At 38.1% G+C, this 14,555-nt stretch overlaps 2 protein-coding genes across 2 annotated transcripts in view; both read left to right on the top strand.

Annotated features, from left to right (window-relative positions):
* LOC311279655 (B-cell receptor CD22-like) overlaps positions 1–14,555 on the top strand; it is a gene marked incomplete at its 5' end in the record, with an annotated part of 135,156 nt that overhangs the window by 96,813 nt on the left and 23,788 nt on the right. The window lies entirely within an intron of this gene.
* LOC311283980 (B-cell receptor CD22-like) lies at positions 7,084–12,824 on the top strand. Its single transcript, XM_084398795.1, has 10 exons — positions 7,084–7,133; positions 8,965–9,031; positions 9,136–9,471; positions 9,570–9,818; positions 9,907–10,164; positions 10,412–10,493; positions 11,918–11,963; positions 12,110–12,190; positions 12,350–12,413; positions 12,547–12,824. The coding sequence occupies exons 2-10, from the start codon at positions 8,989–8,991 to the stop codon at positions 12,549–12,551; spliced, it is 1,164 nt and encodes a 387-aa protein (XP_084254921.1). The 5' UTR covers positions 7,084–7,133; positions 8,965–8,988; the 3' UTR covers positions 12,552–12,824.

Genomic DNA, 14,555 nt, shown 5'->3' with positions numbered 1-14,555 from the left:
GTAAGGGTTAAAATCGTGGCATTAATGTTTTGACTCTATTGCATTCAATTGTCTTATCAATTAAAATTTCAGTCACATTTATTAATACAGTTTAACGTTACTCATAAATAATAACATTTCGCTCTTCGTGCCTTCTGCTGCAAACTCGTTTTGGAGGATTAGCCTATGGTGTTAAACAAGAATACACTTTAAAACCTTAAAAATACCTTTTTTTAATCGTTTAACCATTTTGTAATATTTGGTTTATTTACCGTGAGACACAAAAGGCGTTTTCTCCGATAGACCCATAATACACTAAAACACAACATAAATTCACAAAAGACATCAATTTTATTAGATTGGTGTAATCCAAATCTTTAGAATCCATGCGTTGTTTGCAAGAAACAGATCCAAATGCAGCCCTTTATCCAGCGATCTTCATCATTTCTCAGCAGAGACCGTAAACGTCAAATCCCGGCATCCCACACGCTCGTGGTGAATTCAAATTCAAAAATTGCGCCCGAAGCGTTACGACATGTTTTACGGCAGTGATATCAAACGCTCATTGGCTCTCGCATGCTTCGTCACAGATTGCGACATGCCGTGTTTAAGTTGGTGTACTACATTTGAAATGGAGAAGCGCGCGCGCCTTCACAGAGCGAACAGCGAACCGAAACCGGATTTACATTTTCATGGATTAATAACTTGAATTCTGCTCTGTAACGTTACCTCATACAAAACTATTATATATTGCCAGAGAGGACTGCGACATATCGTCATGTGAAAGACTTTTGGCACCGGTTTTGACATTTTCTCACTAACTAAATTATTGTGATTAAACGTGTTTGTCTGTTGTTTTTCTTTATAATTGTAGTTACGTAGTTTTAAGAAATGGTTAGGTTTAGGGGATTAGTGGCTCAAACTATCTTTTAATGCTATATTGTTAATAAAACTGCCATTTCCCTACACACATGTCCATTACGTTTTATCCTTTTAATATTGTCTATAAAATGGGTATGTTTAGGTGTGGGAGTAGGGTTAAAGGGGTCATATAATGGTACATGCACTTTTACAAGTTGATTGCACTGAAATGTCTGTTGGCAGTGCCTGTACACAACCATCATATCATGATAAAAATCCATCCAGTGGTTTTATTTTAATCTCCTTATATGTTTGACCATCTCTGAAATCAAGCCGTTCGATATTGTGACGTCATAAGATCGTACGCCCCTCCCGCTATTGTGATTGACAGCCGTGTTTCAACACAAGACCCGCCCTGAGCAAGCTGTGACAGCCGTTGTCATAGTAGTCCGCCATTGTTGATATGCTGGAGTAGAATGGCGTCTAAGCGATTGTGGTGTTCTGTTCTTAGATGTAATAAGGAACACAGCAGTCATTTGGATGTTCCTAAATCCGAGCCGTTGAAGAAGCAGTGGCTGAGTTTTGTTTTTGAAGCTATATGCCCAAAGGATTGACGCGGGGATTCCCTCACGGGGATTCCCCACGATCGTCTGTGCTTTCATGTTTGCGCGAATCATTTCACACCAGACAGCTTCACAAACGAGAAAAAAACGGATCGGTACCAACGTGCTCCTGCTGAACCTCCAGAAGATGTGAGTGTAATGTTTTATTAACCTTTATATTAGTATTTATATTAATCTTTGCGAAATTTGCAAACCTTGCTGCAGGCTTCACGATGAATGCGTCTAAGGTTTACACTCAGGGTACATTACGGCATGTTTTCTATGTACGACGTTCTCAATATAATTCATAATCCCACGTTTATAACGAATAACACGTGGTTATTGTGTTAGATACGGTCAGAGAATGTCTAATACGGTGTACCCACAGAACAGAGGGGCGGGGTGAGCAAAGCTCATTATCATTTAAAGACACATGCACTTAAACGGCGTGCTGAAAACACAGCTGTTTTTGACCAGGTAAAATTAGTGTTTTCTTACAATACTAATGAGAATTTTTAATTAAAGTATATTACAAACTTTTAATTTAGACCCTAAAGAATCATATTAGCTTGTACAAAAATGGCATTATATGACCCCTTTAAGGGATCTTACATTTATAATCTATAAAATGTTCTACTATGTTTTCATATTGCAGTTCCATAAATACTGTGAGCCAAAATGTTGAGAAAAATGAAGCTGTTTCCCTTTTATGCAGTCCTCTGGGACTTTTTGCTGTTTAAATAAAAAAAATGGTTAAATGCAAGTCTATTTTTCACTTTTTCTGTCTAGTAAACAGTAGTTAATGTCTTGAATCTAGTAGGTAAAATGTCTTGAATCTAGAACAGTATTACTTTTGTTGAGCTTACAATAAGATAAATACACTTGAGATGATGTCAGGATGGTAAATTATGGCATATTATGGTAAAAGAGCACTGCCTAATACGAGTCAGGAATGCTAACTTCAAGACATTTTGTCTAAAAAATGGCAGTTTCCAATCTTATTTCAAGTTGATGGTGACTTAAATCTAGAACAGTGTAACAATTATAGAACTAAAAATTAGTTAAATACACTTGAAACAAACAAAAGAAATGCTACTTTTGAGGGGAAAATACTATTTTTGAGCATGACAAGCTTATTATTATCAAAAAGCAAAGGGTGCCTTTATCAGGTCTCGCTTTAAGTGGTTAGAAGAAGGCGAACAAAATTCTCGTTATTTCTTTAGTCTAGAGAAATAGGCCTATCGTTCCACCAACAACAGTATCAGTAAGTTGAATATTAATGGAGCTATCACTGAAGATCATCGTAAAATATCAGAGTTTTGTTCAAAATTCTATAAAGAATTGTATAGCTCTCAATTTAGCCCAACTGCGTCTGATAATTTTTTTAACTCCCTTTCAGTGAAGATGATAAGCGAAGTGGATAGAGAGCACTGTGACATGCCTATATCACTTGAAGAAGTACAGCAAGCTATAAACCAACTAAAAAATAACAAATCGCCTGGGTGTGATGGGCTATCCTCCGAATTTTATAACTCTTTTATAGCTGAACTGTCCCCTTTTTTATTGAAAGTCTTCATAGAATCCATTGAAAACGAATGCCTCCCCACCTCTCTGACCCAAGGAATAACAGTCCTAATTCCTAAACCAAACAAGGACAAATTATTTTTTGATAATTGGCGCCCAATTTGTTTACTTAACAACGATTATAAAATCTTAGCTCTCTTATTGGCTAGAAGATTACGGTCTGTTCTGGACTCCATCATAGACGAAACACAATCAGGCTTCATGAACAAAAGGCATATAGGAAATAACATTAGGCTCATTTTAGATATTTTAGATTACCCAGAAATGGTAGAGGAGGGTGGGCTCATGCTGTTTGTAGATTTCTACAAAGCATTTGACACCGTTGAACATCCATTCATTTTACAGTCCCTTAAAAAATTCGGTTTTGGTGAGTTTTTTTTCCTCAGCTATTAAAAGTCTATATAACAATAGTAATAGCTCAATTAGACTAACAGGTGGTATGTCTCCCAGATTCAATGTCTCTAGAGGCATCCGACAAGGGTGCCCGGCTTCGCCTTACCTCTTCCTATTGGTAGCCCAGCTTTTGTCAGATCATATTAAATCAAGTGAGATAAACGGCATCAATATATTAGGTAGAGAGCTTATTATATCTCAACTGGCGGACGATACCACTCTCTTTCTTAGAGATGAAAATCAAGTCTCTGTTGCAATAAATGCCATAGAAAAATTTGCCATGGCCTCTGGCTTAAGGCTGAATATCAATAAGTGTGAAATCATGTCTATAAAGGACTGCATGAAATCTTCCATTTGTAGTATCCCAGTCAAAAATGAACTTGTTCACTTAGGTATCACAATTACCAAGGACCAACAAAAAAGGACTTTATTGAACTTCAACCCTATTATTCAAAGAACCAGAAAAAAGCTGAACCAGTGGCTGTTACGGGATCTCTCCCTCAGAGGCAGAACCCTACTGTCTAAGGCAGAAGGTTTATCACGGTTAACATATCCAGCTCTATCTCTGTATGTGGACAAAAAAACATATTACTGAGATTGACAAGCTACTTTTTAACTTCTTATGGAAAAATAGAACTCATCATGTGAAGAAGTCTGTTCTAACAAATGACTATGAAAAGGGTGGATTAAACTTTATTGATTTCTGTACTCTTAATAATACTTTTAAAGTAAATTGGTTGAAACATTTCTTTAAAAACCCTAACTCTATTTGGAATGTCATACCATGTCATATTCTGTCAAAACTGGGTGGGTTGAGCTTTTTCTTAACCTGTAATTATAATATTGATAAAGTCCCGATAAAAATGTCATCCTTTCACCGCCAGGCCTTCCTTTCATGGTCTCTTATTTTCAAACACAACTTTTCACCCAAGACATACTGTTTAAACACAAATCTTTATTTATTGATTACTGGTTTAATAATAACATTATTTTTGTTGACCAATTATTTAACAGGGCTGGTTGTCTTTACTCTTATAATGAGTTTCTAGAAGAATACAAAATTCCTGTGTCTCCTGGAGATTATGCCAAAGTCTTCGGAGCAATTTCTTCTGGTGTCTGCATGTTATATAGAGCTCAACCAAGATTGGACACACAAAAACTAACTTTGTTATCGCTGACTGACACTTCAGTTGGTAAGATTTGTTTTTCTTGTAACAATGGTAAGAACAATAAACTAATTAGATCCCTGTTCAAAACAGATATTATCACAGTCCCATATGTGCAGTGGAATGACAAATCCCTTTCCCAGTTGCAACCCATCTCCTCCTTGGTTTTCCTGAATTATAAAGTGGTAATTTGTGGTTCTCTTAAAGCATTATGGAACAAGAAAAAGCAAGTGTCTGTGTTGTACAGGATACAGCTTCTGCCAGGTCAGGATTTGCATAAAGGTTTAATGCAGTTCGCAGGCCTCTTATCAACACACAAAAGAGGAAGCGAGACTAAGGGTTTTAGTGAAGATGATCTTATAGAGTCCCATCAAACTCAATAAATTAATTTCAAGAAAAAAGGATCACGGTTGCATTTGTTCACTCAGCAGGAACTCAGTATGTGAACAATCCTGTCTGTGAAGAAATAAAAAGTTTCACTGCATGTGAAAATCACACACATCTTAAAGAAATGCTCTTTTTACTTCCTCTTTCTTTCTCCGTTTGACTAATTCTCGGGCAAATGAAGGATGCTGCTTCATTTGCCCTGTTCACTTTATGATGAGGTTTTTTCTTATGTTACAATAAGTATTCTTGGAATAGAAAAAAAATGCTTTTCGCTTGATAGCTCTTACCTATATAGGATAAGTTGCCTGCTCAGGGTGCTGACCCACCAAAGGCTGTCCAATTACAGACAAAACGAAGACGCAATTGTTTTCGGGGACTGGTTTGTGTGGTTGTGGTTTTCTATAAAATTAATAGTAACATAAATGTGAATATTCATAATAATAATAATAATTGTGATAATAATGCAGATCAAACACCTGTGTTTTATGACCTTTAGAATATGAAAAATATGCAATATGAAAATTATTTTCAAAGTAAATGACTTTCTTTATAAAAGACTTGGCCCTCAAAAAGCTTTTTTTCCAAAAGGTACATCTTGCCTGATTGACAGGAGTGTTTTGAAAAGAATCAGGAAAATATGACAATGGATTCAGTGGAAATCAAAGGCTTGTGGCCGGCAAATAATGTCATCATGGAAATATGTTGTTGCTTTATGCGTTGTGACTTGTTTGATTATACTTACTTATAGGTAAAGCTAATTGTTTATTAGTTTTTGTAATTATTTGTGTCACTTAAACATTTTTAAGCTCTGTGTAGAAATACAACTGTTTAAATATTAAATTCACTTTAAATACTTAACATTTGGAATTCATCTTTATTCAATAAATTACTAGTGTCAACACTAGTACCCATGGATCCTTGCAATGCCGACTTTTCACAATCCAATCAACAAATCCCACTTCACAAAATGCTTCACAATATGGAGGTGAAGTTAGTCTTAAATTCTCTTTAAGTGCCGACTTTAGTTACTAGACCTTCACCTTTTGGTGATACAACATAATCAAAGTCCCTTTCAAGGAAAGTTAGTTTATTTGCAAACGTTTCAGGCAGGAACCCTTTTTCGCTCATGCAAGACCAACTCCTATAGGCTTGAAGGAAACTGTTGGCCAAAGTCACATATAAATAACATATTTCAAATCAACATTCAAATTTTACATGATCCATAAAGATTCATAAATGTTGTTTCTGATGCTCAAAAAAAAAGTGTTTATTTCAGGTTTGTCCAGAAAATTCCCAATTTGTATTTTATTTAGAAGCCAGGACTTCCATTACTAGAGCTGAAATATTTGGTATGTGAAAAAGCCTCAAGCGTTACTCTGACAGGACTGATTTCCTCTTCCTCTTTGGTGTCACGTCCCTCAGCGTCTCTCCATCGCTTATGAAGGTCACGTGATCAACACTGTGTTGCTGATGTCAGAAGTTCATGCATTTGTTTTTCTCACCTACAAAAGAGGAAACAGTGTTTAACCATGTTTAGAGACATGTGATGCATTCAAGAAGGACAAGGCAACTGACACATTAAAAAACGTAATAGTTATCATGATAAAAACATTCAGATGAATCAATTCTGCTTCATCAGCGTGTTTAAAGTTCTTTATTTAACTTCCAGATTGCTATTAATGAGTAAATTGGAGGTTTATCAAGTGCACAGCTGGCGATGCTGAAGATGAAATGTGTGTTTTGACGTCACTGCTACTGCAATACCTTCCAGTGTTTTACAAGCTAGGATAGTTAGTCTGCATATGTAAATTAAAGTACAGTTATTAAAGCAATTATTTTCTCTGTTTCTTAAGAACATGTTCCTTGTCATTACTATCTGTATGCAACTGATGAAATATAGATATTCCCAAGTTTGAAAACATTGTTACATGTGCATCTTTATATGGACTGATGTAAAGTTGCTCTCAGTTTAATGTTTATGCCTTTAGTCTAATGTTGTCTGTTAACTCTTCCTCTGCTCGATCTGCACTAGTTGAGGTGTCTTAAAATATAATGTGTTAATCACGTGTCATTCAGAGTGTGAAAACGCCAACAGTGGCTATACTGTTTTCATCCTGATCATTTGTAGTGCTGTCACTGGTCACTGGTGTTGGTGAAACGGGTAAGAGCATGATTTTATAACTGTTCTGTCAAATATCTTAAGTGTGGGGGATTTATGGGAGATTGGTTGGGGCTAGTTGTCACAGGGCTGTCTCAGTAACTATATGGTTTGAAATCAAAAGTCCAATAGCACAATGTTTTCTCTAGCACTGTTTTGTATGTTGGTGACAAACACCTTAATACTTTAATATTTTAACAACAAGTAACTGTATAATACAGGCTGACTATATAATGAAAGCTGCTGTCAATCAAAGGGGACGGGGAAAGGCGTTAGACAGTTCCGTACTCAAGCAGTGCAAAAATGATGGTTGCTGTCATTTTCTTGCAGAAATAAAAGTATTTAATTGATTTCTGTTTGACTTTAAGCTAAGAACTAGACCGTATTTCTCTTTCAGTTCTCTGTTCAATCTCAAAATAGATGGTGCTCAATTTTCATGAGAAAAGGAAGATGAGGTCACTGATGCTACTTTAGGTAACCCACACACTTGAACATGTGCATGCGCAGCTATAGTCAAGATACAGGGGGTTTATGTTGAGCTAGTGTCTTCATCTGTGTTCTCTGAGCTTACAGACATTTCTCAGTAGATCAAAGTATCATAAAGTCTGCTCTGGAACAGACACAGCGCACGAGTCCTCAGTCCACTCTCTCTCAGAATCTCCCAGTTTCCCAGTGGCTTTTCTCCATGACAATTACTGCAATGAACGCAATAATGCCCTATTCGCACGGGATAAGTATTACCTGGTGACCTCTAGTCATTTGTAATAATTGCGGAGGTTGTCTTTGATCTTAATCCCGTGCGAATCGGTCATGTCTGTAATTTGTAAAGTAAAAATGACCGACCATATTTCGCCGAACACCGAGGTCCTGTGATAATATTAGTCCCGTGCGAATCGGCATCTCTGTGATTTGGCAGGTCGTTTATCATTTTTTCAATGTTTTTGTTTCGTGTGCGCTTTTTTATCCATCTTTCGTGAAGAATAGAGGCTGCGTTGGAGTGTTTTGATAGTATTTTGGGTGCTGGGTCATATCACTGTACACCATGATACGATACAACTATACAATTTGCAGAAAGAGAAAGCTGAAAACCTTCAGAAGAGCAAAAACAAAAAGAATGATTAGATGATGGATGACATGTATAGTAGCATGTGGTAAGGAACATTCTTCTGTTTATGATATATAATACAGCTAGACCTATAATAACTACAAGACATTTCCAAGCAATCGCCTATTGACATCAAATCCGGGAAATAAGTCAGTAAATTCGAGTAAAATCACAGGCTTCGCTGATCCCGTGCGAATGCGCCACACGAAATGAATCAGCCCACTCTCTCTCTCAGAATCTCCCAGTTTCCCAGTGGCTTTTATCCGTTTCTCCAGTCCAATTACTGCATCAAGACACAGGTGTTTGTAGTTTTGCACTTGACCTGCTTACTCACCGCTCGTCTCCTGTCTCTCTATCCCGCTGCAGACTTCACTGAACCACACCGCCCTCGCCACAGACATATATACTGTATAATATATTTGATGAAATATCTAATGCACTGAGAATATGAAAAACTTAATGTGTAACAATGAGACAGAAACGACAAGACTTGCATAAACCGCCAGGACTAGTCTTACAAGTTAGTCATCACACTTTTTTCTTTAAAACTGTTCATAACTTTACGTCAGTTACATAAAAACGTACATTGGACTAATCTGATACCGAAAAGTGTGACTGTCTGATCTGATCTATCATACTAGATCTTAAGACACTGTCATAAACATAATGGCTATATTTATGTAACTGGCCCTTTAAGTTGAAAAATAAGCCACTGTACATTTGTTGTAGGTGTTGATAGTGACATCACTCAGAATGGCTCCTCCTCTTCCTCTGATCGTTCTTCTCATGATTCATGGTTAGTCAATGCAACACTTCAGGAACACTCAAGATAAATTTGATACTGCAATGTTATATGCACAAGCTGCTGCTAAATTGTTCGAGATGAATTCTGTGTTTCAGGGGTTTCTAGTGCTGATTGGGGTGTGAGTTACAGTCCTTCAGACATCTGTGCACTAAATGACTCAACAGTGATAATGAGATGCACTTATACATACCCTACTGGACATCAGATCATGAAAGTGTTCTGGACCAAAAAAAGTATAGATCCTCCAGATCTGTCTGAGGACCCTGAATACAGTCAGAGGCTTCAGTATCTGGGAGATAAACAGCAGAACTGCACCATCAGACTGAGTCATGTGACACTGAAGGATTCACACATGTACTATTTCAGATTCATCACTGATAAACCTGGTGCAAGCTGGTTTGGTAACCCAGGAGTGACTCTTACTGTCACAGGTGACTTTGGTGAGGTTTATCTCTTCTTCTGTGCATTATGTTGAATAATAATCAGTGTATGACAGCAGCACTAGATATAATGTGTGTGTTGTGTTCAGATCTTCAGGTGGAGTCTCCTGAGAGAGTGACAGAGGGAGATTCAGTCACTCTGAGATGTAAAAGCAGCTGCGCTCTGACTGACAGAGCAACATTCATCTGGTACAGAAACTCACAGCCATTAACTGAGAGAAGAGACAGAAACAATGAACTCCTGCTGCAGTCAGTCAGAAGAGAGGATTCAGGCAGATATAGCTGTGCTGTAGACGGACACACTCACATCTCTCCTGCTGTTCAGCTCAATGTCATGTGTGAGTACAGATTCATTTAGTCTTTTTAAAATTAGGAGATTGTGTTTGAATTAGATGATTTAAGGTTTTATTTTTTGTCCTGTGTTAGATCCTCCAAAGAACGTCTCAGTGTCCATCAGTCCATCTGGTGTAATAGTGGAGGGAGATTCAGTGACTCTGAACTGCATCAGTGACTCAAACCCTCCTGCTCTGAACTTCAGCTGGATTAAAGGAGGAACGATTGTAGGATCTGGAAGAATCTTCAACATCTCAAAGATCAGTTCTGATGACAGTGGAGAATACAAGTGCAAGTCCATCAATGAACATGGAGAGAAATACTCTGATAATGTGACTTTAAACGTCATGTGTGAGTTTATTATAAAACATAAGATGCAAATTCTCTGTTTTGATTAATTTGGCTCATATTAGTCATTTTAAAAATGTGTCAGAGGTCTTAAATAATTTGGTGATTGTTATCAGATCCTCCCAGGAGCGTCTCAGTGTTGATGAGTGGATCTGGTGTAATAGTGGAGGGAGATTCAGTGACTCTGAACTGCATCAGTGACCCTCCTGCTCTGAACTTCAGCTGTTTTTTGTCTCTTTTGTCTCTTTAGTTGCAGGACGTCTGGTGATATTATACATATCCATTGGAGGGGTTTGTGGAGCTGCAGTGATCATTACGATGTTGGTGATTTGGTAAGATGTGTGTCTGTGGTAGAGGTCTTCACGGGTCCAAAAATTCGTGCCCGAACCTGAAAGAGACCCTTAATGTGCTACACCGAACCGACCCGGACCCGTCTATTATTTCAAAAGCTAGACCCGGACCCGTGCAGATCCGAGAAATGCCTTACCGGACCGGACCCGAACCCGTCTATTATTTGAAAGCTGGACCCGAAACCGCCGGGAAGACACAGACCCGACTGGACCCGATTGTCCTTAAACTGCTATTACAAGTCAATAAACCTGTTGTGAAAAATACAACTTTTTGTCTTACCTAATTTAAGGAGCCGTGGTAGCGTAGTAGTCTCCTCTCTCTTCCTTGTAATGTTAACATTACCTGACTGGCTGTGATCATGCATTACAATCCTCCGACAAGAAAGTTATCCATGTTATTCCTCTCGTTATTTCAAGTCCAAGCTTAATCCACTCATTATTTCAGCTTAAAAAATCCACTTGATGTCACGGTGACGGATGACAAATGCAACTTTGCACATGTAACTTAACTTACATTCTGACTCGAGTTAACTCGCATAATAACGATTGCTCGTTCAGTGCCATGGCCGCTGACGTTATTTATTTGCTATCATCTCCGTGCTCTCTGCTCTGCATCGAGTCTGAATCTGACCACTAAAACTTTAAGATTAAACAAGACGGTTAATTTATATTGTAAAATCTAAAGCGCGGTTTGGCGGTTCCTCACTGAAGCTCTGGTAACTGGTTGCCATAGAAACATGACACGCGCTTGAGACTGCACATGCGTGCTAGCTGGATCAACCTAAAATAAGCTTTTTAACGCAATTTATTTTCAGTGTCCTAATTTTACAAGTTGCAAGTTACAAAAAAACACACAAAAAAAAAACACAAGCAGTGTCTAATCACGGCCGGGTTTTCTCCGAGTCTGATCTGATGACTCCGATCGCACGGGTATTACACACATTGTTAAACAGACCCGGGATCCGAAGTAATAGATTCGGATCCGACCCGGACCCGGCTGATCATTTAAAATATAGACCCGAACCCGTACGGGTCCCGGGTCGGGTCCCGGGTCGACGGGTCTCGGGTTCACTGTGAAGACCTCTAGTCTGTGGTACTCTCTCGTGTGTGTGAATGAATGACTGAGTTAGAAAGTTGTGAATTCAGTGAGACGTCGTGATGAACTTGAACTGAGGCAAAATTTCCCATCTATCTTTCCACACTGACAGCTACTCAGTTAGTTATTGAATAATGAAATCTGAAGCTCATTACTGCAGTAAATCCTGAAGATAGACCAGATTTCATCACATTCAAAACGGCAGTGCCATGTCCTGTAGAGAAATACCATTAGTTCAAATCATATCTGTGTATTAATCATCAAATAGGTTCTGATTGGGTGTAATTGTTTCAAATCATTGTCTTTAAAGGGGAAACAGGTGGATGAAAAAAAGAAAAGACACACAGGAATCTCAGGTGAGAAAAAATGGTTTGGTTTTCAGTAGTTTACTAAATTCATTTGTAACTAAAAGTGAAAGTCTGAATTAGTGACTTTTTCTAGTGAGTTGTTTATAGACATTATTTATTTTCTCTTTATTCTGTTTTTTTCTTTAATGGCAAAGATGAATCATTCCAGACCTGATCATGACAAACGTGACGCTTATGATGTTGAATTGAGTGATCCTGTGTATGAGAATGTAACGGTAAGTGTTGTAAGTGTTTCCTACAGAAGACTAAACTCTCTTCACCTTTAGCCAAAAGGAATTAAACACTCAATGTCAGTGTGAACATATCTATATTGACTAAGTATATGGGAATTTAAATAACACACTCCTGTTTTTACTTTGTCTTCATTCATAAAGGCTGCTCAACTTGATGATTGCAAACCTGAACTGGACTCGTCTCTGTATGAAAATCTTCGAGCAAGTAAGAATACCCACTAGATAGAGACAAAACCCAATCTATTAGCCTTTCCTCTTGACACATGTTGTTGATGCTTTTATTGACATATTTCAATATTAATGTTTTCACTTTCTTTCTTTCTTTCTTTCTTATTCAGATTAACAAGAAGAGGCTGTAGTGTTTTGGACACAGTAAATATTACAGCCATTATGCATCTCTTTGTGGGAGGAGCCCTGAATGATTGACAGGAGTGTCATGATGACGTGTGACTGAAGTAATTAAGGGATCGTTTTATAGATGGATGTGTGATAATGAAAGTAAACAGTTAATGATTTATGTAACACTGTGTAATCACTAGGCTGTGTGTTTCTCTTTATGCTTTTTTATCATGTATGAATCTTACTTCATTGAGATTATTAAAGTCCCTGTAAAGTCAAAATTAAGTATGTCTTCTGAGTTTGTCACACCACGAAAAAAGGTGTTATTAGCCACCCAGCCAAATTTGAATGATAAAAAAAGCCGGCAAGTACATAAAATAAGCTATCAAAATCTTGAAAAAATGAGTCTCTGCTCTCAAACGCTGCGGGCGTGTTCGCTGGCTGCGCTGAAACCACGCCCACTCGCGGGAAAGCTACCGTCGCCACACTCAACTGTCACCGCTACAGCCGGAATGGATGCTCCTAGCAGCTTAACAAAGCCATACATGTTCGAGTCTGGACTACCTACTATAATTATAACATAAGCACACAAGGCAACTTACTCGTTGTCGGCGCGACGGGAGGATGAAGGCCGAGGCGGGAGAACGTTAGTCGGTTCGGCCCCATTCACCAGTAACAGCGGATTATCAGTGAATCCCAGTTGTCTCCGACGAAAGTTTATAAAACTATCCCGTGTAAAATGATCACTACAGAGGCGGGTTTTGGCGGTGATCCTCAGCTGTCCATCAAGGTGGCTCTTCACAAAATTAATCCACCTCTTCTTGATGTGATCGTTTTTCAGAAAAAGGACACCGAACTGTTTTGTACGTGATCGCATCCAGGTTGTATGCATTTCCGTGACGAAGGCATAGCTAGCTAGCAAACTGTAGGCTGTAGTAACTAATAGTACTGAATAACTCGCGATCGGCAAACTGATGTTTGGGGCAGGGGCAGGGGCAGCGTCAGGGGCTCCAGTGCGTCATCAAGTAGGGGCGTGTCCAGGAGCTCAGGGGCTCCAGTGCGTCATCAAGTAGGGGCGTGTCCAGGAGCTCAGGGGCTCCAGTGCGTCATCGAGCCCCCGTTTTAGCCCCGCCCAGAAAATCCGGAACACAGCAACGGTGAAAAACTGTTTAACGGTCAGGAATCCTGTTTAACTGTTTAACTCCACAATTCAGTACTTCACAGTTCTCAGTCTTTGTAATATGTTTTAGCAATACATTTATAACATTTATAATGTGTTTAGAATTTTTTTTTAGAATTGCCTTTACAGGGACTTTAATGTTTTTGACCGTGAGTATCGGTATTGTTAAAGACCAGTGCCGCTGCTAGCCATTTTGGTGCCCTAAGCATAATTCCTTTATGATGCCCCCCACCCCGACCCTGAGAAAAAAAACGTTTGTTTTTGCCAGTTTAACTTTTTATTACCAAACATATAACTCAATACCAATAACACAATAGAAGCATCACAGTATAAAACTTAAGAACACTAAAAAGAGAAAGTAAAATCTTCACAGCTTTGCTGACTTTGTAAACATATGTAGAATAGCCAACACACACTACACATTTGAAAGTGCAAACTTTTCTTCAGCAAATAGAATAGCAAAATAAAAATAAAAATAATTCCTTTATGATGCCCCCCACCCCGACCCTGAGAAAAAAAGTACAACTTTAACTTTTTATTACCAAACATATAACTCAATACCAATAACACAATAGCAGCATCACAGTATAAAACTTAAGAACACTAAAAAGAGAAAGTAAAATCTTCACAGCTTTGCTGACTTTGTAAACATATGTAGAATAGCCAACACACACTACACATTTGAAAGTGCAAACTTTTCTTCAGCAAATAGAATAGCAAAATAAAAAAAATATCAAAATAATCCAGACATGTTTTCCCAAATTCAGTGTCACTTTGAATAAATTACATTTATTAGACAAAATATTCAAACAAAGAATCTTATACCGG

Source organism: Rutilus rutilus (genome assembly GCF_951802725.1).
Source record: "Rutilus rutilus genome assembly, chromosome: 2".
In the NCBI taxonomy this organism is placed as follows: Eukaryota; Metazoa; Chordata; class Actinopteri; order Cypriniformes; family Leuciscidae; genus Rutilus; species Rutilus rutilus.
The sequence above is the reverse complement of the archived record's forward strand: the minus strand, read 5'-3'. Positions and strand labels throughout refer to the sequence as shown.

What these genes read in the sequence shown, in the direction of transcription:
- LOC311283980 (XM_084398795.1), top strand. Translation starts at nt 8,989, where the DNA reads ATGGCTCCTCCTCTTCCTCTGATCGTTCTTCTCATGATTCATG. An exon ending in TGTGACTTTAAACGTCATGT is followed by an intron (nt 10,165 to 10,411) that starts GTGAGTTTATTA and finishes TTGTCTCTTTAG; the next exon opens with TTGCAGGACGTCTGGTGATA. An exon ending in CTGTGTATGAGAATGTAACG is followed by an intron (nt 12,191 to 12,349) that starts GTAAGTGTTGTA and finishes TCATTCATAAAG; the next exon opens with GCTGCTCAACTTGATGATTG.